Below are 25,590 nucleotides of genomic sequence, written 5' to 3'. Positions count from 1 at the left end.
AATTGTCTTCATTTTGATTCTGATGGGAAACAGATGCTTTTCTGATCCACTGCATATGGAGTTAAACAATACTGAAGGGTTAGGACTGCTCAGTCCAACTGAGATATGTCCAGTGCTTGCAACATACACATCCAAGGTCAGAGATGTCCTTTGCAGTTTTTATGTCTGAAAAAAAATCAAAAAATAACAAAGAATTACTTCCTTTAACGCCCGTCTAGCCTGGCAGCTTTGGCAATCATCATGATCTTGCTTTTCCAAGACGGGCTCTATAAGCTCTTTAAAGGTTCTTTGGGTGTTTTACTTCTTCTTTTCTTTTCTTTTCTTTATCTATTTATTTATTTCTATTATTATTCACATTAGTGCATATGGAATATGGCAATGCCCGAGCTGACAAGGAGAATATAAAGAAAAAGAGAAAAGATAAGAATAAACGGACAGAGCACAAGTGGGGGAAAAAAGGAATTACATTGATAGGTTTGAAACTAAAGAGATCATGGAAGCACCCGGGATACCAGCATGCAGCATACTGTCCTATTTTTGCATATGTTGCCATGAATGTGCTTGTACATATACGTGTGGATGTATGCACGTGTAGCATGGTCTGTTCCTGTGTGTGTTTGCAGAAGCTATTTTTGAAGTTCAGTGTAGAATCCAGGAAGTTTTGTTTGATCAGACAACACACCTACACACCTGGCTGCGATAAAGGCCTGCCTTATCAGCTTGTTGTATAGTGTTGACGTCAAAGGCTTAGCTAAGCATCACGCAGCCGTGACACCGATAACACCTAACGCTACTGATCCCAAACCGCAATGGCATACACGCACGCAAACAAACACCGTGTCATTTTTAGAACGGGGAGAATCTCCCTCGCAGAGGCTACCGACACGTCGCGGTGAAATCAGCATGCAGAGAAAAGCCGGGAGGGAAAGACGACGGTCAACGAGCAGCAGCAACGATCTGACAACTTAACGAATGAAATTGAACAGCGGGGTGCGTGTAGTCGGCTTTGGAAAATGTTTGTTGGTCAACACCGCATACAAAAAGGACGACTTGTTTTCAGACCACTCATGCATTATTGGCCTTGTTTGGACAGACAACATAAGAAAGAAGCAATTAAAGCAAATTTGTTTTGTAATCAACAAAAGTCTTGAAATAAATGAGCATGCTGCAGTGCCATATACAGCTCTCCACAAAGTGTTTCAACACAAACAGAACTTCTCTTGCTCCACACGGAGTTGTTCAAACCATGTTGTGGTGCCACAGCAGATGCTGTTTCCTGTTGTTAATATGTGTCTTATTGGGACTTTTGTCTGCTTCCTTAGTTACAAGGGATCGCCACAGCAGATGGATCCACATATTTTATTTGGAAATATTTTACGTCAGCTGCCCTTCCCGCAGTCTCCCTCCTGAGCATTTGTGCCTCCTCCCCTCAAACTGCAGCTTTTTTGCATATTAAGCAAATGTAATAACAACTACATATGGGACTTCCATGTAAGACTCGCTGCAAAAATCACTGATGTCTGAAGATAGCCAGGCAGCAACAATCAGGTCAAATACACAACAGGTTTGCATGCAGATACAGTAAGTGTTGCTTCTAGCGAACTGCATCCTTGTGACTGCTGGATATGACGAGTGCTCATCAAGTAAAACCAACTCGTATTAGCCAAAGCCCAGAACCTTCATACAAGTTAGGCAATGAATTCCTGTGAAACTGGGCTTTTGCAGTTATTTAGAAGCCTTAGAGAGAAACAGACGAGGCAATAAGTGAGTGATTCACAGATAAATAACTATCTGCATCATAGTCAGTGTGCACATGTGTCTTAAATAATGCATGTGGCATAATGATCGCAAGGCATGCTGAAATACACAGTGTGGCAAGCAGGCAGACAGAACTGATGAATAAGTAATGGATGGTGTCCGACTCATAATGTACACACGAGAGCTGCTCTCACTCTCTCTCTCACTCACACACACACACACACACACACACACACACACTAAACAATAAACAATAAACGAACCTGTTCAAGCTCAGGAAGAAGAAAAGACACCAAGTCGTATTTTTGTACCTTGGTATGCTCTCGTCTTCCCTCCTCCTCTTCATAGTGATGGGGAGGGAGGGGGGGGGGGGGGGGGGGGGGGGGCTTTGCTTTTTTCATCCATCTCCCCAGAGAGCTGAAGACCCAACTCAAAATACTATGTCGTTTATTATTGATTTGAGTTATTTATAATACACACACATACTCTCTCTGTAATCCCCCTTTACCTTCCCTTCTCTCCCCTTTAGCGTTCCCATTTAATGGCACACTGGGAAAATCTCAAAGTTGAGGCACTAAATCTGAAACTTATAATAACAATACAATAATATATAATAACTAAAATTAGTATTACGAAGTATTTCAAAATAATATCAACACAGATTTAGTTAACGCCATGAAAGTCAAGAAAGGGGGCATCTTAGGTTTCCACCTGCTACAACAGGGTAACACCCAGTCTGATCCCAAACCCCCGGTCAGATTATTCTCTGGTCTCTAAGAGGAGACTATATAAACTATAAATAAACTAAAAGACAAAGTGCACTTAGCTAAAAGAAGCCTCCAAAAGTAAAATGGGGGAAGAAGCAGGTGAATTGAAGGGGGATGCAGATGGGTTGTAAGCCAGTCCCTCTGCAGAGCCCAGAACGTACTAGATATCAAAAGGGCCACTAGGATGGCAACAGAGGCAGCAGAATTTACAAGGTAGCAAAATATAGTGTGTATATATATTTTGTTGATATACTGGAGTGAACTGAATGTTGTCCGAAGTGATTGAGGTTTAAAAATGTTTACAGCGATTGATATCAGCTTCTTTTTACTGTCTATTGAACAGCATGTGGATACACGTAAAAGTGACAGAAATCAATACCATCGCTATAAACCTGTGTGATGCTGCCTTTCTTTGCATACACAAACACACAAATACACATAAATATACACGCATACGCTGACTGGACAAATCCCAAGGAAGCAGCATCAGTTTTCTAAAACGTCTTGAGCTGCTGTCTCGCTGTTTCTAAGTATGGTTGTAAGATCCACTATGAGTACATATATACAGTGAAATGATTTGTCATCCAGCAGAGATGTAACTTAAACGCTTCTAGCTGTGTTAGGCTGCTAACACAAACCTTAAAAAGCTAAATAATTTATATGAGTGGGAGGCCTACAGAGATAAAATTATCCAGCCATATTGTAAAAGACACTCTGAGAAGAGCTGAAAGTGTAATGAAAGTTATTATTCAAAAATAAAATCATTGCATCCACAGATATTTCTACTTTGGGCGATCGTGGCTCAAGAGTTGGGCGTTCGTCTTGTAATCGGAAGGTTGCCGGTTCGAGCCCCGACAGTCTCCGTCGTTGTGACCTTGGGCAAGACACTTCACCCGTTGCCTACTGGTGGTGGTCAGTGTCCGGCAGCCTCGCCTCTGTCAGTGCGCCCCAGGGCGGCTGTGGCTAAAGCGCTATACAAATACAGACCATTTACCATTTACTTGGTTTGTATCCAGAAGAACGATAATGATGAATCTCAACTTTTCACTGTTTAAAGCTAAAAGCATTGTTTTTGGAAAAAGCTCGGGCCAAATGATGCCCACTGTACAGCCTCAATGTGTGTGTGTGTGTGTGTGTGTGTGTGTGTGTGTGTGTGTGTGTGTGTGTGTGCGTGTGCGTGTGCGTGCGTGCGGTAAAGCTTCACAGAAATACGCACAGTGTGTGTTAAATATAAATTCTGGCAGTTCTGAAGAACTGAAAACATCAAGGCTTAAAAACACCTTAAAAACGCAGCAAAGATAACAGAAAGAGAAGCTTCGAGCTGCCAGCTGCAGCGAGGAACTCCGTTCATTCATATTTTATACCGTCTCGCTCCATCTCAATTGTAATGCCTTCGCCGAGCTCACAGCAGACAGAAACCCATTAGCTTTCAGTGATGCTAAACTGAACTTATGAAAGACGTCAGCCCACCACACTGCTCCCTGTGCTCTTACAATCACATGGGTCACAAGAACAGCAACCGCTCAAATCTCTTCATGAGCAATGAAGCTGTTGTTTACTACGGCCTTGTCGACAATGAAGAAAAAATAAAACCACAGACAAACAAACACAAAGATAACCACAGATGTAAATGGAGGATAAACACTATGATGACAAATATCATCTTGTGGGGCTATATTAAGGACTTGTTGCCCTTTAAAAGGTTTTTTTTATTTCAAATACCTATTTTACTCTGATTATTTTCTATTACAGAAACTGTAAGTATAGAAGATTAGAGATATCTGATAAAGAGATACACAGATTAGACAATCTATTCTTGATATTCACTTTTTCAGTTCTACAAAACGCCCACCTCTCGTCTTTCTCGGCACCATCTTCTACTCTACTTAGAAAATTGGTGCAGGCAGAAAACCATTGTCTATTTCTTCTCTTAAATGAGTCTGCGGTAAAGTACAGTCTATCACTGACAGCCATGCCGTAGTCATTAGCCTGTGGGCTTATTTATAATGAACTCCTTTTCCGGGACCAAGGAAAGCTAACCTTTGGTTGTGATGGCGTCCTGGACAAATGGTAACAAATTCTTTGCGAGCAGAAAGCAAAGGTCTGAGCCCTGGAGTGGTCATCCATAATAGCTTCCAGAAGACTCTTCCAGAGCCATATATTTCTACTAAGGCTTTTAAAAGCCTTTACAAAACACACCTCTGCATTAATAAGTGAGTTTGACAGGAAGTGAAAGGGCAATGCATAGTTGGAGTCAAATGTGAAACATATCCATTTGCATATAAACAGACAAACACTACTTTTACAAATGGCTTTAAAAGAACTGGAGACTCTGATGTGGTAATTGATGAGAACTTAGAAAGAGGAGGGGAAAAAAAGAGTATTCACGGTACTGCCTGCTGATTATATCACATTCTAGCGTGCACATGCTAATACGTTACCGTTCGAGTCTTTCTTAAGCAGGCAGCGGGAAAGAGCGAGGGAAACCACAGCTGCAGAATAACAGAATCAATGCAAGACAAAGAAAGTCTGCAGAGCTTGTTGGTTATGGCACAATCTGTATTCTGCATACAAGTTGTGTTCAAGGCGGTGGTACCAACTTCCTATGTAAGCATGGTTTTCTTTGTGTTCAGGGACTTTTATATCTCTGACCACTCCAGGTTTAATCACAAACAATGCATTTTTATTTTTCCATTGCCCGCTAAGAGCAAACAGGCAAAATCATTTTGAAAAAGTCTCATTATTGATGCACTACGTCTATCCCACTCTTGAGCTTTTTATAGCTGCAGAAAAACAGTAAAAACAACCTATTTATTGATGGCGACAGGCCGTCTTATTGCTTAGCTGTCACACAACAACGGCTGCCCATCACACAAACAATGTTTCAGACCATTGAAGGCCAGATCACCTAATGAGCAGTGAAATCTCTCTCGTACATAAAGTGCACAGGTTAAGCCATTTTTTTTTTTATTATAATCCAAGAGAGCAAAGGTGGAAATGCTCATCGAGTACCTTCAGAAAGACGACTTTATATGCAGTCTATACTCACAGCCTGGCTGTATTCATTCAAGAGCCCCCACAGCAGCAATAACACTTCCTTCATCTGCATGAAGTCACAATGCACATATTTTTACTTTTTCTACTGAAAGCAAATCAATAGAACAACCTCAAAAACGCCACCTTCCTCAGGGGAAGTTCACGCAGGCTGAACTTTCCCACAGAGTTGAACCATGGTGACCTTTGAGCGAAGATGTGACCCAAAGCGTCACAATCGCAGGAGACACCAAAAACCAAACACAGAATTTAGACAACTTTGCTCTGCCGAAAGAGAAAGTCGTGCCCGGTGCAGACGGGTCATGGTTTATATAACGGAAGCGTGACGATTTCACTGCACTGTTTTAAAATGTTTGTGATTGGGTCACAAAGTTTCCAGGCCTACCTTCAACTGTTCCTGTGGAATTTCCCCTTCAACTCTGTGACGTGAACAAACACACGAGGAAATAAAAACAAATTTTAAAAGTGTTACGATCAGGGTTCCCTTGTGATCAGAAAGTAGAAAAACCATCATTAAAAAACGTTTCCATTTTGCTGTCCTGTTATACTATACAACCACACCTTCGCTGGCACTTCAAATCCCCACATCTCTCCTCTTCAACGATTCCCATTGTGCCCCAAAATATTACTATCTCACATCAAAAATGAAGGTTGGGGGTTTTTTGTGTTTTTTTTATGTATTCATACACAAACATTGACTAACACAGCCTCACTCTTGAGACGTCTGGTAGGTTTTTGAAAGCCATGACAGTCAGCCATAACAGGGCCAAATGCAATATTTATAACCTGGTAACATGGTAAAATCGTTCTCCCTATATGACATCCGCACAAAGTCTCATGCAGAACCTGCCGAGGCTGTCAGGATAATGGCACTGATGCAGACAAAGTAGGTTAAGGCAATGCCTGTTCTGCTGGAAGACGAAAACAAGTCTGGCTCGAAGCACTCCGCCATACTTTTTTATGCCCAATGTGAAGAGTGTGTATGTGTGTGTGTCTCTTTAAGGGGGTTGACATGAAGGCCACAACCTCAGGCTATGTCTGTAAATATAATCAGGCTCTAATACACTGCCTTGTATTCCCTTTGTAACGCCTATCTTTCGCTCAGGATCAGATTTGATTTCACCTCATGCTCTCCGACAGCTTTAGGTTTGTTTTAGGATTCTGCCTTAAACGTGTGGCTGTATGCTCCGAGGACTTTATATCAGCCTCTAAGGAATATTAAAAATAGTTAAATTATTCTGTGCCGCTTGGGAAAAATAAGTCGTGACGAAGCAAAGGGAAGAGAATTATATCTTAGCTCATCTGATGTTTCAGAGAACCTATTGGAAAAATCTCCTGAGCATCATCTTTGTTAGGGTGGATGTGTGTGTCTGTGGATTTCTGCTAGTGATGGTGGTTAAGCAGAAAAGTAGCAGCTGCCCACCAGCTCCTGCCTACACCAACCTGGCACCAAGCAGGGGAATCCATGCCAGGTCAGGGAGTGACAAGGATGGGGAGGGGGTTGGTAGGTGGCTCTGGGGGCCCATATGGGGGGCTGGAACCAGGACCCGACAGCCTTGTGGGTTCCCTGGTGAGCATGTACGTATTAAACAGGTGGCCTTCGGTTAGGAATTAGGAAAAGGTGTGGATTCTAAGTGACACTGCTGGGATCTAGGACTAAAAATTCACAAGGTTATAATGTTCCATTTATTTATCTGTGACCTACGTCCTCAGATTAAATGGATGACTCAGTCTTGAAATTGTATGTTTTAGTGCTTACACTCATTGTGATTAAAAAAAAGAAAAAGGTAATGTGGTGATAATGTGTGGCGATACTTCAAAGGTTTTCCTGAGGGGAAGTTTGTTTTCCTAATGAGTTCTTCAGCATACAAAAGCAAAAACATGAAAGGATGTGATGACAGGATGTCGTACGGAAGAGAAATGAGAAGTTAACGAGCAGAATGAAAGAAAGAAATGAGGTTGTACCACGAGCAAATCTGACCCACTGTGACGTAAAGCATGTTCCTTTACATTAACAGAGTAGGAGCTAACACCAACACACAAAACAACAATGTCAGGATTAAGGTCAAGCATACACTCATGCGCAGATACACGAAACTCTCTGTTCCAGCGAGTAGGGAGGGAGGCAGCAGGGGTCTGGCTGGCAGACAAGTGTCTGGTCATGGTGACCTACACAAGTGGTGTCCTCTGGAACACACCTCGCTCTCCATCTCTGGCTTTTCACCACCAACCCTTTCCCTCTTTCGCCTGCGTTTCCACTCTCTTCTGTCCTTGCTTTGCTGTTATTTCCAAATTTGCACTAAATTATTGTAGTTCAGCATCACTGAAGGGAGAACATTTCTGCGGGGTTGAGGTTAGCGATTTAGCTGTCAGCGGTTAATTCTAGGAAATGCATTATGCCAATGAGCATCCTGTGCATGTGCAGAGAAATGCAGATGCAGAGGGGGAAAGAATTTGGTGTAGTCCAAAAATGTTTCTCTCCACTTTTTTTCTGATTTCCTTTCCAGAGTTTTGAAATGGTAATGAGGCTGCTGGTATTTGCATAATGTGCCTTTCCTCGTTCCTCTTTTTCTACTTATCCAGGCTCTCTTCTACTCAAATTGCGGTTCTCCTGCCTCACCATCTCCTTTCATTGCATTTATTCTTCTCCTCCCACTAACCTGCTCTCAGGTTCTTAAGTGCTCATAGATTATTGACAACTCTAAATAAAGATACGATAAGATAAGCAGTTCAGCCAGACAACAGGAGCTGACCAACAGGTCTGCCACTTCCTGTGTGAACAGCTCCTCATTCTTAGCAGGCTTGCTCAAAGCCTCTCATTCAGCTCAGCCCTAATATCAGCACTGTGCAGACGGAAAATGGACACTGCACAAAGCCTTAAGACTAAAAAACTGAAAAGGGAAAAAAGAAATACTGCTGTCAAATTTCTTGCCGATTACGACGGTGCATGCCAGGCAGGCAATGATGAAAGGAGCCATAACGAAGTCCTTCTGTGAGCTACAAAAGCATTTCTGGTCTACATAATCTGTCACTTCTGCTCCCACTTTACTCTTCTATTTTCCATCCTCTTCTCTCAATTTGTCTTCCTCTCTCCTCCTCCTTCCTCATCACTTCTCTCACCTTCCCCTCCCTCCTCCTCGCTCCCTGCAGCGTCTGTGCTCTGACAGTTATGTGTGAGTGGAGCGTGGGCTGCTGCTAATTTGTGCAGAGTGGGAGAAAGCTGTTTTGGCTCACCGAGGGGGGAAAAAAAAGCCCAGTTTAGCCTATATGATGGGATGGATGGATAGATAAGCCAAACTAAGCACAAACACAAACACACACACACAAAAACTCACTTAATACACGTTTGTTTAGCCTGTAATTTTCACATCCTCGTCTAATGTCACATGTGCATTTACTGATAGAAGCAGCTGCTCAAACCTACATTCACATCCAAATGTGGAAGGTGCAGACTTCTGTTCCTCTTACAGTACCTCCTCCTGGGTGCAATTTAGTCATCCTGATTAATATGCACCCAAATCTGTTTCTATCAGAGTCTTCCTCATTATCTCCCTCATTTTTAATTTTCAGTAGCATTCATCGTGTCGCCTGATTGACACCCACTCAAATTTTGATCTGAAACTTTAAAAAGAAAGAAAGAAAATGCACAGTCACAGACTTGTGGCTTTAAGGTCGGCACCACTCACTGATGCTGTTAGCATCTCATTAAGGTCTGTGTTGAAATGGACTTTGCAGCATCAAATAAACACACACACACACACACACACAGAGGAAGTGTTACTGTTGCTCTTGGCACCCGCTTAATTAATTCTAACACATCGTATGAATGTGTTAATAGACCATTGTACTGTACCTATTCCAATAAAATGCCGTTGTCCTTTTTTGGCAGGCATTTAAACATTTAGTTATTCTTAGGGTTGGAACAGTCTCCACATTTTCAAGTGAATTTATTCAGCATCTCAGTCCAGCGAGTTAACTGTGGAAATACAAGTGTACTAGCTTTGAAGAGAACCGGTTAATCTTCCATCTATGGCGGATCCTTTGTGGTATACACAGTATGGGTGGCTGCGACCTGTGATGAAACACTATTCCTGCCCACAATGATGGTATCATGACAGCAGTTTTGCAATACTCGATGCTCTGCAAGAAAATTATCTACGATACATCAAATGTCTTAATGAAAAAAAAAAACAACCTCTGAAAGTGCAAAAAAGCAGGAATTCTGCATTTTTTCACTGCCCTTTGTTGTTAGTGTGCGTACTATCGTCACTATTCAATATCAATTTTGTGGCAGTTCAGTTAATCAGATCTCTGATTTTCTTTTTATTTAGTTTATCCTTTTTACAGCTACTTCCCTTCACTTTAACCTCATTGACTTGATAAGCACCCCAATGAAAAGCCATGAAGTAGTGACTCCTGCAAGTCAAATTATCAATGGAATCTGCTAAGAGTACATGTGTATTTCAATAAAAGCAGTCAAAAGAGGCACCGTGTCCTCTCTGTGCTGCCTCCCCTTTCATCTCACCCACCAACCGGCCCAGCAGATGGATGCCTCTCCCTGATGCTGGTTCTGCCAGGTCTCTTCCTGTTAGACAACAGATCTTCCTTCCTACCATCGCCAAACTCTTTCTCACAGGGAATTGGTGTAATATAACTGAAATTGCATCACAGGAGAAAGTAATGTAATATAATGCCCTAGAAGTATTTTTTTCCACTCTAAATACACTGTGGGACATTTTGTCTATAGCTTCTCAGCATTTAAAGTGTAATGCACACTGTAATTTATGGAGCCAGTCACACAGACGTGGAGACCAGTTGGAGACCACCTTACAACCACCACAAGAGGAAAGAAATGAGCATTTGCCATTTGCTATAGTCACATGTAGTTTGTATGGAAGGTACTAACTTGTCTAAACAGTTGTAAAACAGGAGACTGTGGTCCAAACTAGAAATGGAAATCTTCCACCTTCTGAAGCTTCACCTTTGGAAAGGTAAGGCACATTTAAAAAAACGTTTTAAAGTGCCCACTTTCCAGTATGTATCACGCCTTTTTCAGTTTTACTGCGACTCGGTTTGCAAGTGCGTGGGCGCCTTCCGTCTTCTGTAGGAAGTGCAGGCGTCTGAGGCAATCAGTTTTTTGGTGCAGCATTCTCTTTGCAACCACTTGCCAACCAATCAGGAAAACCACATTTTTTCTTAGAAGCTGGAGGTTACTAGGTGGTCATTTACTGGTCTGTAAGCTTGTGTCAGTGAGGTCTTATTGATAATTTATAGCAATTTGTATGGAGGAAGTGACTAAAACCTTGAAATAAATTCAAACAATTTATTTTTTAACTGCTTCTTTGTTGATATGGTGACAAACATGATTCATACTACACACAAAAAATAGTGCCTTTAAGAAACTACTTTCACTTCTTTCATATGACACAGGGTTAGTTTCTCTTCTCCATTTTTGTGAATGTCAATGTATCATTACGCAGTGATGCGATTTTGTGTATAACATAAGCTTAACCCCCATTGGTTCTATCCACCACATGAGAAAGGGGTCAGAGGTTAATCCCTGCTTGTCACTATTAGCAGAGAACACAGGCTACAGTGGAGCTCTAACACTTTCTACAAATCTCAGACTTGCAGTACATTAATAAGTTTCACATTTACTTCCCCTTTCAGTTTGCTCACTCGCCCACACGTTCATATTCTTTCTGTTTCGCTCTCTCATTAGGGAGTCAGTTAAAGACTTGTAAATGTCAATATCATTAAGTTCATTTCTCTCCATATTATAGATACCAGCGCAACAAAGGCAGGCATCTAGCCCAAAGTTAACCGAGGAGTAGAGCAGGAGGGGATAAAGTGTGTTGGTCTAATGGGGTATAATTTTGTACATGCATTATATTATGCTCCAAGCTCCAATAAACGCATAATTACACCAAAGCTTTCGAGCAGACATCAAATTTTATGGAAGACTAAAACTTTCTAGATTTACAGCTTTGCTAAGAAACTCTAAAAACACTATTTCAATTTCATTCATATACTTAAATGAAAACTAAAATGAAACTTGAAAGCCTCTGAGAGCCACTTGTTGTTTTGGGTTTTATTAAATACATGGATGTAGGCAGTCGGTTGAGTTGTTTTCGTGTCTCCTGGACTGACTCATTGCTGTCAAGATCAAAGCAGAGGCCTTACAATCCGGAGGATTCATGGTTCTACTTGTCACTGAAGTTAGTCCTTTACAATCACTCTCGTGCTTTGTATTTGGCACCAGTAAGCTTTCCGCCTCAAAGTACTGCGGGATGGATACCAATCTAAAGATCACGAATGCCTAAAACTTCTGCACCATTGTCTATGTGCATGCGTCTGTCTGTGTGTTTATGCCATTACGTGGGTCACCACTGCAGGCAATGAAACATACTATTAGCAGACTACAGCTCCGAGCCTTGGCACCCATATCTGTGACATCACTGCTGCATCAGCATTTCGTCCTGCCACATGGGACAAACATACCGCTTGTGGGTTGATGACATGCTTATGTGGCACGATCATCCTACGTTCCTGTCAACAAGAAGATGAAGTTCCAACCAAATTTGCTTGTGCCACGTGCACTTTCACGTAAATGCACATAAAGTGACACACGCGGAGCGAATTCTAAACGGAGTCTGTCACTGAATAGCAAATTGTCATGTACTAAAAACAACACGCAACGTCAGCTAGTGGAAATGATTGCATGGCTGGGCCGAAATGATAAGTTCCCTCATAATCAGACACTGACAGGGTGTACTCTTAAGCCACATATTAGCAAGTAAGAGAAACCTGATCACCTCTGAGCATTAATGTTCTGTAATCACCTGTGGTGTACACGACCCAAGGACAAGACTGGATCAATTGCTCAGCTCTCAGTAAACACATGTAAGATGTACACCACTGAATTAATTGTACTGGATAACCTGTTCAACTGCTCATTATCCAAGTATCTAATCAGGTAATCACATGCCAGAAACTCAGCGCATGTGCACACGCAGACTGTCAACATGACCTGCTCAAGTTCAAACAGAGCAACAGAACAGAGCGGAGAAAAGTGATTGAATTTACTTTGAACGTGGCATGCTTGTTGGTGCCAGAAAAGCTGGTCTGAGTGTTTCAGAAACTGCTGATCTGCAGGGATTTTCACCACATAACCATCTCTACGATGATCCAACACAGAGAAAATATCCAGTTAGCAGCAGCTCTCTGGGTGAAAAAGCCCCGTTGAGATGAGGGGAGATTATCCAGACTGTTTTGAGCTAATAGGAAAGCAACACAAACTCAAATAACCACTCGTTACAACCAAGATACGCAGAAGAGCATCTCTGAACACACAAAACGTCTAACCTTGAAGCAGATGCGCTGTAGCAGCAGAACACCACATCATGATGGTTTTGAAAGAGGAGTGGAAGAAGCTATCTATGTCCACTGTGAACGACCCTCTTTGGCGGTGGTTTATGGCACCAACTGTCTGTCATCTATAATCCAGTTTTAAGTTCCCTTCCCAGACGCCTTAACGCCCGCTCATATCCTGGGCCTTCTGACCTCAGAAAATCACATGATAGGGTGGGGCTTGGCTGACTGTGGCCTACACCCGTTTTCACACCTTGGCTCATGTGATTAGGTAGAGGATCATCTGGGGGGGTCCATTGTCCCTCTTTGGGGGGGAAACTCCCACAGGGCTTAAATCTGGGACTCCATCATTTGACCCTAGAACTGAAGAAGCTTCTTGGATGAGAGGTGAAACATCTTCAAGTAACTTAAAGAAGTCCAGACGCTTTTCTTTCCAAGCTCCTTAGACTACGATGACCTGAATGACTGAGAACCTTCACAGACATGCCATACTGTGTGCTTCTCCTGTCAACTAAGAACAGGAAACTGAGGCTAAGGTGGATCCAGCACCCCTGGTACCCTGGTACCCAGCCCCCCTGGAACCAACAGTTTGGTGTGTGGTGGTGTAATGAATTTTGAGGATATTTTCCCTGCAAACTTTTTGGCCTCTTATTACCATTTGAGAGCTTCGACTACCCGAGTATCATTTCTGACCAACCTGTAAAAACCTGTAATAAAAATTTGTACGGTGAATCCAAACAATGACAAGACTGATCCACGCCATCACCACCGATCCAAACACAGTTCACACACATGCAGTTACACAGACAAATAAGCCCTACCAAAATGGTTGTGTGCCGTTGGTTTAATAAGTTCCAGAGGCTTCTCCGTGCTGGTTAATCCACCTGTCAGAGAGAAGGAAAAGTTAGGCTAAATATGGTCTTTAATGTGGCAACAAAATAACTTTAAAATAGAATTCAAAATTAATTCTCAATTTTGCATGGACTGTGCAGGATTGGATTAAGTTAAGTAGGATTAATTTCAGTCATCTTTGCAAGCCCTCATTAGTGAGAGTATTAATATTTATATTGGGATGCTTATGAAATTAGCATTAGTGAAATCTGAGTAGAAAAGTACTGAAGATGACTTAAAAGCATTCACAAGCACAATGTCAAAGTCTCTTCTTAAATGGATCAGTCTTCAGGCTTTCTTAATCTGGCTTCACTGCTACAGATATCTGCTCAAAAGAAGGCCTGGTGTACTTATGACTGTACTTATCAATATGTCAGGAGATTTTAACAATGTTTCCGGCTTCTTTTAGGAATCCAAACTGCATGATGTAGTACAGAAAGCTGGAAGTCCAGAACTTGACTTAAGCCTTGTCCATTACACATGTCCTCCATGCCAGGCCCCTGTCGTATGATGGAGTGCATGTGTAATTATTAGCTGCATGTGATAATAAAACAATTAGCAAGTGATTCAGTCCTGGACTAGCCTTTAACAAAAATGTAATAAAAGAGAATTCAGTAATTTCCAAAACTCTACATTTAATTGGAAACTAATTGGAAGACAACAGCTGCTGAAACTGAGGACTGGATCTGTGCAACAGCTTTCAAAACACATGAGAAACGATGAAAGCATTTGAGATTTGAAAGGAAAATTTCCTGGTTTTTAAAGAGCTTTCCCCGCACCTCCACTCTAGTCTGAATTTCAGCTGCTCAACAATTTACAGCTTACTTTGTTTCTAATTTACTTGATAGTTTCAGGACATACTGAGGATGGTGGTCTAAAAGTTTTCAATGAGTAAGTTTCGCACCCAGAAACTTTCTTTTTGTGCTGTATCAGGTGTAGAATGAGGTTTGGTATTGTCTTGCTGAAATAATAAAATCCTCCCCAGAAGATAGAGACAGAGATTCATGGGTGTCAGTATATTTCTCTACAACCTTTATATAAATCATTAAGCATTAAAGGTGCCTTCACAGATGTGTGAGTTACTCATACCATATACACTAATGTAGCTCTAATATCATTTAGCTTTAATATCTTTTTCCCCTCTTTAGCCTGGATAATTTAGCACTAGGGCTGGGCTATATCATACCGTTCACGGTAATACCGGTGTAATTTTGGGCAACGATAGGAAAATGAAATATCGCGATAGAATATGGGTAAAACGCGCATGCGCACTGCCTATGTTTACATACGCACATGGCGGCGACGCAGAATGAGAAGAGCGAAAGCGGATCGTTAAATGAAACAGATGAACCAGAACTGGTTTGTTAAAATGCTGCAACTTCAGTGGTGTGGAACTGGTTTAGCTTTCGTCCATCAGATACACAACAAAGCACTATTTTTGGTAGAGCATGCTAGCGGGCCGTTGTTATTACCTTGTTGTTTGGAAAATACGGCACACTTAAAATCAAAACTTTGATTTTTCTGAAAATCGACAGTGCCCCTTATAATCCCGTGGGGCTTATGTATGAATTCTGGTTGTGTTTACTCACCTCGAAACGATTTTATGTACACGGCGCTCGAAAATCTGTCAGATGTTTCAGTACGACTTTGCTAAGCTACGAAGCCACACCGCTTGATGGATTGTCGGAGCATTACGGCTCCGACAGTACGTATCACGTACTGTGCTTCAACATAATATTACGGTATTGTGTGTGTATAACCTCTTTTTAAAGAGGTTATACACAAGATTATACATGGTTATGCTGAGGATATGATACCAGTTTCCACTGGAAATGCCTTTTGTTTAAACTGTCAGCAAGGAATTTGCACTGTTACATTTTATATAACTTTAATGCACATACAAAAAACAGCTGCTTGTTTAAGTGAAAATACATTGATGGGGTTTTTGCACTAATAAAGTTGTGGAGTTGTACAGTATTTTGTCTAGTGTCAATTATATCGTCAGTTATATTGTTATCTCAAATTTTTAAATGTATATCGTGATAAATATTTTTGGTCATATCGCCCTGCTCTATTTAGCACACACATTACATATAGTTTATTTACATTGTACACATATCCCTTTTTTTAAAAAAACAGTTTTCTTTCCTGTATTCCCATTATTACCACTGCTAACATATATTTCTAAATTGTATTTATTATCCATTTTTAAATTTTCTCATACGGCCTAAGACTTTGACCTACTATCAGGTGTTAAGACCTTGAAAAAAAACAAAGTATGCTGGGCTTATAAATGAAATAGTGAAAGTGAAGCAGTGCCGACTCTCAGCTTTCACGTCAGTATGTAGTGAATTGTAAACCCTATTGTTCACTGTTGTTAGAGGCAAGTTAAACATAAACTTATATCAAGCAAACGTCACATTTAATCTTCCATCATTCATAACAGCCCTCCAACATTTATCAACAGATATTCGAGCTCTTCTTCTGTGTACTGCAGCTTTGTTTTGTCCTAAGACTCTTGTTTAGCAAGTGATTCACAATATCAGTCACACTGGCATCAAGTGACAACAGTGTTATGTTTTATTTCATGACTAAGTTATATGAGTTCAGTACAGGGATGTGATCACCAACACTGACTGACTGTACAGGACACACAGAGTTATAATTAGCCTGCTGGACTGAATTTTAAGAAGGCAGCTAATATACATTTTAGAGCGTTTCCAAGGTTACCTCAATGAAGAAATTTCAGCTTTTGGGCGACGCCGTCAAACGGCAAACAGTTTCTGCTTGCTTTTGCAAACTGTCACTCTGGTGCTCCGTGGTCTTGAATTCAAGCTCTTGTGCTGAATACAAGCTTGCTGCCATATTTCTACTGAGCTTCGTTCAGCCTACATTAGTTTATCTTTAAGACTGGCAGCTGGTATTCATGGTGGGGTCAGTAATCCTGCAGTTATCACCATTTTTGAGAAGCAAACTCTTAGAATGTAGTAAATGTCTAACTTTGTCTATACTCAGTGGGTGCGAGCACAAACACAGCAGGCTGTCAGAGTTAAAAATGTGTGCCAGACGAGCAAAAAACGACAACAACTGACGCACGATATAAAATCGACAATGCTTAGCAAATTTGAAAAGCAAATAGTAAGTGTGAATGGAAATCACAATATCAAAAAAAATGTTCATCGTTTTCTTGAATCATTGGAGACAGACATGCGGAAAGAAAAGAGAAAGTGTGGAAGAAAAGGAAAATGTGAAAGGAGACCATGTGCTGTGGCCACATAATCGAGCAGCAGTACATGACATGCCCACAACTACTATGGATTTTGTTTTTCTGGGTTGCTAGGCACTATTTTGAGCCTAAGCAGACTGTCCTATGACTAATACATGATGAAGGGAAGGGCTGAATTAAATATTCATATCGCACATACAAACACAGTAAATGCATTTCTTGAATTCCTGGGCAACGCCGGCTTCCTTTGTGTGTTTAACAGAACATATTGAAAAAGAAAAGACACAAAACTAAAGAGAAGAGAAGCTTTGAATTTATTTCAAAGAGTGTTATAGTGTTATAGGAAAGCTGTGCGTGCACACGTGTGTGTGTGTGTGTGCGCTTGTGCGCGCATGTCAGTAGGATGGCAGTGGCAGATGGCAGAAAGATGACACTAGAGCTTGATGGGCAAGAGACAGGCCACACTTAAACGCACACAAAGGAAGATTTGAACGTGTGAGGGGCTGTTATACATCTTCCCTCTGTTACGCTAAATTCCATCACCTCATTTTAACCTCTTTCCCTTTGGCCTCATGGAAACTCTGTGTATGACTTTCTCTTTAATATATGCAGAGATCTGTATAACAGCCTGATTTTAGCCTGAAAAAGAAGTCACGGGGTGGTGCTTTAAGATCGGCAGACAAAGTGGGAGCTGTGCGTGACGGTTAAGGTCTACTTTTACCTGGTATAGGGTGTCGTAATGGGGGGAAATCTATGCTGCAAGATTTTATGACTCTTTATCTGCCACAACAATCAGCAACACAAATGCTGTTTAACTTCAGTTTTTATTGTGTCTTGGTCAGAGCAGTTTTACAGAAGTCGATTTTTATGTGTGACTGGAGGAAGTGACTTAAAAAGGAAGACAAATATAAGGCTCAGAAATGTGTGTAATTGTCCGCATGTGCAGAGGAAATGTATTTCGCGGAAACCAACCAGCTTCATTGGGTTGTCGACTGTGACCGGTATGACCTCTTAACGCCTGAGCGGGAAGACGGGTCAAGAGCTTTCTGCCATAACACGCAGTGATGAGAGAAGGTCTCCATGGGAACCAGAACAAACAAATAGGCAGAAAGAGAGAACATGTTGTTTTAAACCTAGTGTTTGCAATACTCATGGCACTACCCTTAAATAGCCTGAGTATCTCGGCTCAACAAGCGGTCACAGTGCTTGTTGTTAATGCATTTTCCAGCACATAAACAGTCCCAGAACAACAGATGACATAGTGTTGTGCAGAAACTGATAAAAGCCCAAAGTAAACATGACGTAGGAACACTTGAGGAAGGTTAGTATTGTTAATGAGATTATGGGTTGGAACAAAAAAAACAGCAGTAACTAAATCTTCATTTGAGTCATCTCCCATTCTTTACATTCTTATTTAGGTTTTGCGTGTTAAATTATATTGTTCATTTTCTTCGAACAGGCACATCCACGAAGCACAGGATAAACATCTGGTGTTTCTGGGAAAATGTGTGACGGCAATGATGTTGCCAAAGTTTAATTTTCTTACAATTATGATTAAAAAAATAAAATAAAAACATATCGACAAGTCACAGGATTACACATGTGGGGATAAACTCAACCGATGAATTGAGGTTGGATTGTTGATATGACAAAACAGGCTACTTGAGGGCATTTCCTGTTATCGGGAAATTATCAGTAAATCAAAATAATCAACAAACAGACTGACAATAAACCTCAGATCTTAACTCAGTAATCTGACTGAATCACCATTATATCGGTTTATAGCTTTCATTGTTTAAAAGGCCATTAGCAAGTCCAGTTTTTCCTTTTGTATCAAGTATACATGATTATTAGCCCTGCATAACATTACATTACATTAAAGCACTGATTGGTAGCAAGAAGATAAAAGAGATTAATTTCATGTGCCGAGCAAAGCACACAGAACTATGTTCTAGTGTCATGTTAGAGAGATGCTGCATACGCACATTCAAAGAGCACCTTCATCTGACCATGTATTCTAGATATGCTTTCAAATTCTGTCTTGACCTCGGATGTCCCTAAGACACAAAAATTGGAAAGCCAGTGTTCTAGCTAACCAGGTCCAATACATCCTACTTTGCTCCTGATTTACTTTCTCCTAAGGCCAGCATTAATCGAGTACCTATATCAAGTCCATTGGAGAAGATACCACGTGCTACCTGCAAAATTGCCTGCAAAGCCCTTTAATTCATTTTAAGGAGGGCACTTATCCATACTGCCCAAATAACGCATCAGTTGTGTCAGAGTTTTATTGAACAGTTGTCCTCTCTACAGTACAACTATTATCTGCATTTACGATGGTGAAAAGAGCTAAAGTTCAAGAGAGACGAGGCAAAGAGGTTCACCACCACTCACAGCTTATTCTGTAGTCCGAGCTCTGGCTCCGCTGCTGAACAAATGGGAAGAGGAGCACTCGAAGTGGCTTAATTATTTATTTTGTTATGACACATTTTGTATCACCAGTATTTAGAGGATGTGCTTGTTGTGCAGCATAATGCACAAAGCATTATTAAAGTAAGTAATGTCCTGCGGGGTGTTAATGCTGTGCATAAGTTATATGTGTTATGTGTATGTAATGTCTATTTTAATGTGCTGACCTGTGACCTTTGCCGTATGCATACCTCCTAGCAAAGACTGACCATACTCCTCAGAGACAAGTAGGAATGTAAAAATAAATCTGACATAAAATTTAAAAAATACATGTGTGCCCGTAAGCTCAGGCAGGAAAATGATTCGCTCTCTTTCCTTATGTCATATTCCTAACAGCCTTCCTTGTGGACAGACATACGTGATCGCCACATGGAAAAGGAAGAGGAGGAGTGCCAAGTTACCGATGGCTGGCAGAACGACAAGTTGGCTCCGAGGCCAACAGGAAGCAGGAGTGCCTGGTTCAGTGGATACACACCCGGTGTACTAAGCTAAGGGGAGAGCCCTTCCACAGCGTAATAAGAGACGCACAAAGAATACATGAACATTCATAAGAACACATAAGACAATGTGATGACATTTACACACCCATCTCGCACACACCTTTCCTCCCGCTAGACCGAAGGTGTCAAAACTGCCTTGTTCAGGGCCGCTTCTCTGCACCATTACCATACACGCCAACCTGTCTAGTCCACTACAACTCAGTCTGGTGTATTCTGAGCCCTGCCACCCTCTACTCTGCCAACTATGCCATTCTGTCTGCCGAGGCTCCACCAAAACTGCCCTTCTGCTACAACCAAACTCCGAGCCAGTCCGAGAGGGTGCCAGCAACGCCAACCTGTCATCGCCACTCTAAACCGCAAGATAATCTGCTGGGAAGCCAACATATGAGGAGACTCAATCCAAAATGAGATCTCAATCATGTGACTGAAAGAATGACTTTCCATGGAAACTTGCAGTTTCTGTATTTGGTAAGGAAGCTTCTTTTCTTTCCCCCTTTCCTTGACATCAGCTTTATTTTGGAGATTAGCTTATAGTGTATGTGAAGCAGTCTCCAGCTAAAGGGTTTTATCCGCTGTTTGCTCATACTGTCTAAAATGACTTGTATAATTAAAGAGTCACAGGACAGGTCAAACCAACATGAAGTCAGCAGCTGTAGAATCAGCCACTTCTGTGTGGAAAAACATCCTGCTCCTCACATATAGGGTCTTGAATAATCAGACCCCATATTATCTTAATATAGTACCATATCACCCTATTTGAGCTCTTCGCTCTCACACTGCAGAACTACTTGTTGTTCCTAGAGTATTTAAAAGTAGAATGGGAGGGAGAGCCTTCAGTTTTCAGGCCCCTCTTCTGTGGAACCAGCTTCCAGTTTGGATTCGGGAGACAGACACTATCTCTACTTTTAAGATTAGGCTTAAAACTTTCCTTTTTGCTAAAGCATATAGTTAGGGCTGGACCAGGTGACCCTGAATCCTCCCTTAGTTATGCTGCAATAGACGTAGGCTGCTGGGGGATTCCCATGATGCACTGGGTGTTTCGTCTTCACTCACTACGTGTTCATACACCTCTCTTTATTCAGTCATCAGTTATTAGTAATATCTGGCTCTCTTCCACCGCGTGTCTTTTGTCCCGTCTCCGTCCCATCACCACCAACCGGTCGCACTAGATGGGCGTCTCTCCCTGACCCCATTTCTGCCAAGGTTTAGCCTCAATAAGATATTATTACCACTGAAGACTATATCAACTAAGACAAAGAGAAAAATTCTGTACAAATATAATAATAAAAGTTCAACAGTTCCAACAATCACAGTCTATAAATGAAAGTCGCACAGATTAATCACTCACACTGATACAGACTTTTGTATATAATAACAGATCAATTAGAGAGCATGCCTGATAGAGTTTCAGCTAACTCAGAGATGGTGCCCCTATGACAGATTCTAATCAACAAACCTACTGGAACTTTCTAGAGACTGACCTCTACATTATTCATTCATGCTTTAATAATTAGCAATGCACAGAACAGCAAATCCTTGTATTGCCTGTTGAATCCATCTATGTGCAGGCTAAACCCATGAAAAACTTCTCACCACTGCAATGCTGCAAACCACTTGTTGGTGTTGTGGCCATGTTTACCAACTACTCAGCCCTTCCTTTGGGCATTTTAAACCTACGAGACACACCACAGACTTTGACTTTATTTTTACTGCTGAGCCTTTTTACATTTGTCTGACTGCACTCACATGTGTGTACTGTTTGTGTACACATACATTTGTGTGGCTTGGCTGCTATTAAACAACATAATTTAGGTATTTATAGTACACACAATATGCATTTATGTGTATGTACTACAATCATGTTAAGACTTAAATACTAGTTTCTAAGGCCAAAGTATATTTACTTGTTAAACAGAAGAATAACAGAGCTTCTGATGTTTATATACAATAAATAGTTAAAAAAGCTTATTTTCATCATTGTTTTGTCCAAGTAGGCTGCTTTAATTAAGAAGCAGTTTTTACACAGAGGAATAGCCAAACGCTTGTCCTAATATTTTTTTAAAAAAAAACTTATATAGTTTCATTCTGATGCACTATATACTCCTATTTTCATTGCAACTGTCAAGCTGTCAACTGCCTTAAAACCTCCACAGAAACAAAGCCAGCTTCTCAAATTCATTAACAGGAAAACAGATTTGTGGTAAAATGCAGCAGCGTCACAGCTGAAAACACAGAAAGAAGTGATCTGTGTATGTGTGTGAGGCTTGCCTTTCTGTAAAGATGCTGCCTGGAAAAGAGGTTAATTACTACACATGTTTTTGTGCCATCAACAATGACAAAGAGCATCGGTGACACTCGGGCCCATGTTTCTCATTAAATTTTAGGTGCAACTCATCACAAAGACTCAGTGCTCAGTGAAACAAGGGCTGTGTACACATTTAACCAGGAGCACGCGTGAGCATCCAGATATCCTCGATAGGATATTTGTAGCTAAAAAAGTAACAATTCGGATTTTAGGTCAAACGGTGTGGTCCAATCTACCACTGTGTCTCACTCACACACACACCAACTATCCACAAACAGTCCATGTGGGCTGACAGCATGCAGGCAACATGAAGTAAGTCCACTGAGAGACAGCAGATTGTGCGCATGTTCGAGAAAGGCCTGAAAGAGGAATTTAAAAAAAGAGAGAGTGACATCTGTCCAGGATTGAAGGGGTCACTGGGAAGAGAGAAGGACCTTTGTGTTTGTAAGAGCATTACAACATGTGCACGTCACTCGGCAGAGTCCACATTAGTTCATAAAGATTGTAAAAAATACAGATGTGGAGGAAAGAGTGTGGACTGCAAAAAAATAGATCATTTCTGCTGAATTTTAAGTAAAAAGAAGTGAATACAGTCCCACAGACACATAAAAAAGTGTTAATATGTGTTTTTCTTTCATTAATAGTCTAAATTCATCTTATACTCTGCATTATACTGTGCTCAGTCCATTCACTATCTGAAACTTTAAGTGTTGTTTTGCTGGTTTGCTGCTCCTCACGAGCAGAAAATCTAAACTAGGTGGGGCTTCTGTGAGCTTTGCAGTCCGAGCTGCTCCCGAGTTTACCTTATTAAGACTTTCCTCTCTCGCTGACATCATACAGACCCTGAGATTGTTTCTGACAGATTTTTCCCAGAGTGCTTGTTCATATTTAATATGAATGATAATTTTAAACACAGCAACAAATTGTTGTAGTTTTCAACTTGATGTGTCTCTTCTGCAGAAGACATCAAGCCAGACTTTTAGGTTGTCTTGGTCTGCGGCCTCACAGTCCGTCCCCGTGCAGGATTTTGATTCTGATGTGATTGTCTTCTTTGAGGCTAAAATTTCTACAATTTACAACCTGGCTAAGTCTTTCCTGAGTGTCTTAGGAGTCCTTGTGGGGTCTTTAAACATGTCTAGCAGAGTCGATCTTTGAAACCTTCACTTCCTCCTTCTGTCAGACTTGTTCTGTGCTGAATGGCTCTCTTTGAATGTCCCGGTTATACTCCTCACTCAGTTCTATCCACTTTGGAAACTCTGTGATAACTTTGTATATTCACCTCCTGCTTTGTGAACATCAACATTTCTTTTTTCTGTTTTGGGCGTGATGACGGTGACAGCTCAAACCTCTGCTGAAATATTTACACTGTGTATAATTTTTGAAATAATTTTATCCTCCTCTGTCTGACAGAAAATAAAGAAATAAGGAAACATATAAAATATTCACTTTAACTAAAAAAAATTTAAACATTGAAAATGAAAATATATATACTGCTGTTATAGTGTGCTATCATCAGGGAGGCTATGTCATTCACTTCAATTCCATTTTATTTATACTGCGCCAAATCCCAACAACAGTCACCTCGAGGCACTTTTATATTGTAACACAGACCCTACAACAAGGGGCGGCCATCTGCCTCGACCAGTTGGAGTAAGGAGAGGAAGACGAGACAAAAGACGCTGTTGAAGAGAACCAGAGATTAAAAAGAAGTATGATTCAACGCAGAGAGGTCTATTAACACATGAGCGAGAAAGGTGACTGGAAAGGAAAAACTCAATGCATCATGGGAATCCCCCGGCAGCCTACGTCTATTGCAGCATAACTAAGGGAGGATTCAGGGTCACCTGGTCCAGCCCTAACTATATGCTTTAGCAAAAAGGAAAGTTTGAAGCCTAATCTTAAAAGTAGAGATAGTGTCTGTCTCCCGAATCCAAACTGGAAGCTGGTTCCACAGAAGAGGGGCCTGAAAACTGAAGGCTCTGCCTCCCATTCTACTTTTAAATACTCTAGGAACAACAAGTAGGCCTGCAGAGCGGGAGCGAAGTGCTCTAATAGGGTGATATGGTACTACAAGGTCATTAAGATAAGATGGGGCCTGATTATGCAAGACCCTGTATGTGAGAAGCAGGATTTTAAATTCAACTCTGGATTTAACAGGAAGCCAATGAAGAGAAGCCAATACAGGAGAAATCTGCTCTCTCTTTCTAGTCCCTGTCAGGACTCTGACTGCAGCATTTTGGATCAGCTGAAAGTTTTGCAGTGAGTTTTTTGGACATCCTGATAATAATGAATTGCAGTAGTCCAGCCTGGAAGTAATAAATGCATGAACTAGTTTTTCAGCGTCACTCTGGGACAGGATATTTAACTTTAGAGATGTTGCGTCATTACCATGTGTGCTCCAAGCTGCACCAACAAGAAAGAAGGCAAACTGTTTTAACCGCGGTATCTGCCGTACCTCGCTGATATTTGTCTAAAATGTTATAACCAGCTTTGTGGCGATTCCACTTGACTTCAAAACACTTTATTAGCCTTGAGAGCCACGAAGGACTAAGAGCAGGAAATTCAAAGGATGTAACACAGAGAAATCCCAAGGTTTCATCACAACTCTACACAGTACCATGTTTACCCTCTAACCTCAACTCATTTGTCATACCATTCTATTGTGAAAGGGACAAATGACTTTTTCTTACGATAAGGACAATAGAGGCTTGATAAGTTCTCCTACGCTGAAAGCATAGGAGAACTATGCTAAGCAACTAAGCAAAATCTTTATGTTTTGGTATTCAGAATCCTCTTCATACACCACCTTGTCAATGTCATACTCAATTAGTATGAAGACAAAAGAGTGAGACGAACAGAGACCCGTCATGACAAGCTAGCTACACCAGCAGGCTGTAAACCACTGGAGTTAATTGCACCTTTTGTGTATCAGAGTTTGTTTTTACAAGAACTGTATTCACTGTGTGTGTTGATGCCGGGAATATGGGTGTGATTCTCAGCATGTAAAATCATGTTGACTCCTGTTGATTTTGTGTGTGTGCTGCTGAGACCTGTTATTAGTCTCTCTATAGGCTGTGTGTTTGCATATGTAGATATAGTGAAAGTCAATAGCATGCCCCTGATTCTCTTTACATTATGTTAATAGGTAAACTTAAAACAAACCCAATGTTTAACGCTGGTTAAAAAGCTGGGGGGGATTTTTTCCCCCCCTATCCTGTATCATCATTTACATTTTTAGGCCTATAATAA

General features: G+C 41.1%; 1 protein-coding gene across 2 annotated transcripts in view; it reads right to left on the bottom strand.

Annotated features, from left to right (window-relative positions):
• The window catches only part of hdac4 (histone deacetylase 4), a 117,435-nt gene that overhangs the window by 55,318 nt on the left and 36,527 nt on the right, over nt 1-25,590 (bottom strand). For both annotated transcript variants that reach the window (XM_087830234.1, XM_006793686.3), the window contains exon 3: nt 13,772-13,834. In XM_087830234.1, the coding sequence (XP_087686360.1) occupies nt 13,772-13,834 (63 nt within the window). The remainder of the gene's footprint in view (nt 1-13,771; nt 13,835-25,590) is intronic.

The sequence above is a fragment of the Neolamprologus brichardi genome, chromosome 16, assembly GCF_056152115.1.
Source record: "Neolamprologus brichardi isolate AB-2024 chromosome 16, ASM5615211v1, whole genome shotgun sequence".
Lineage (NCBI taxonomy): Eukaryota > Metazoa > Chordata > Actinopteri > Cichliformes > Cichlidae > Neolamprologus > Neolamprologus brichardi.
Note: the sequence above shows the minus strand (reverse complement) of the source record. Positions and strands in the feature narration are given on the sequence as shown.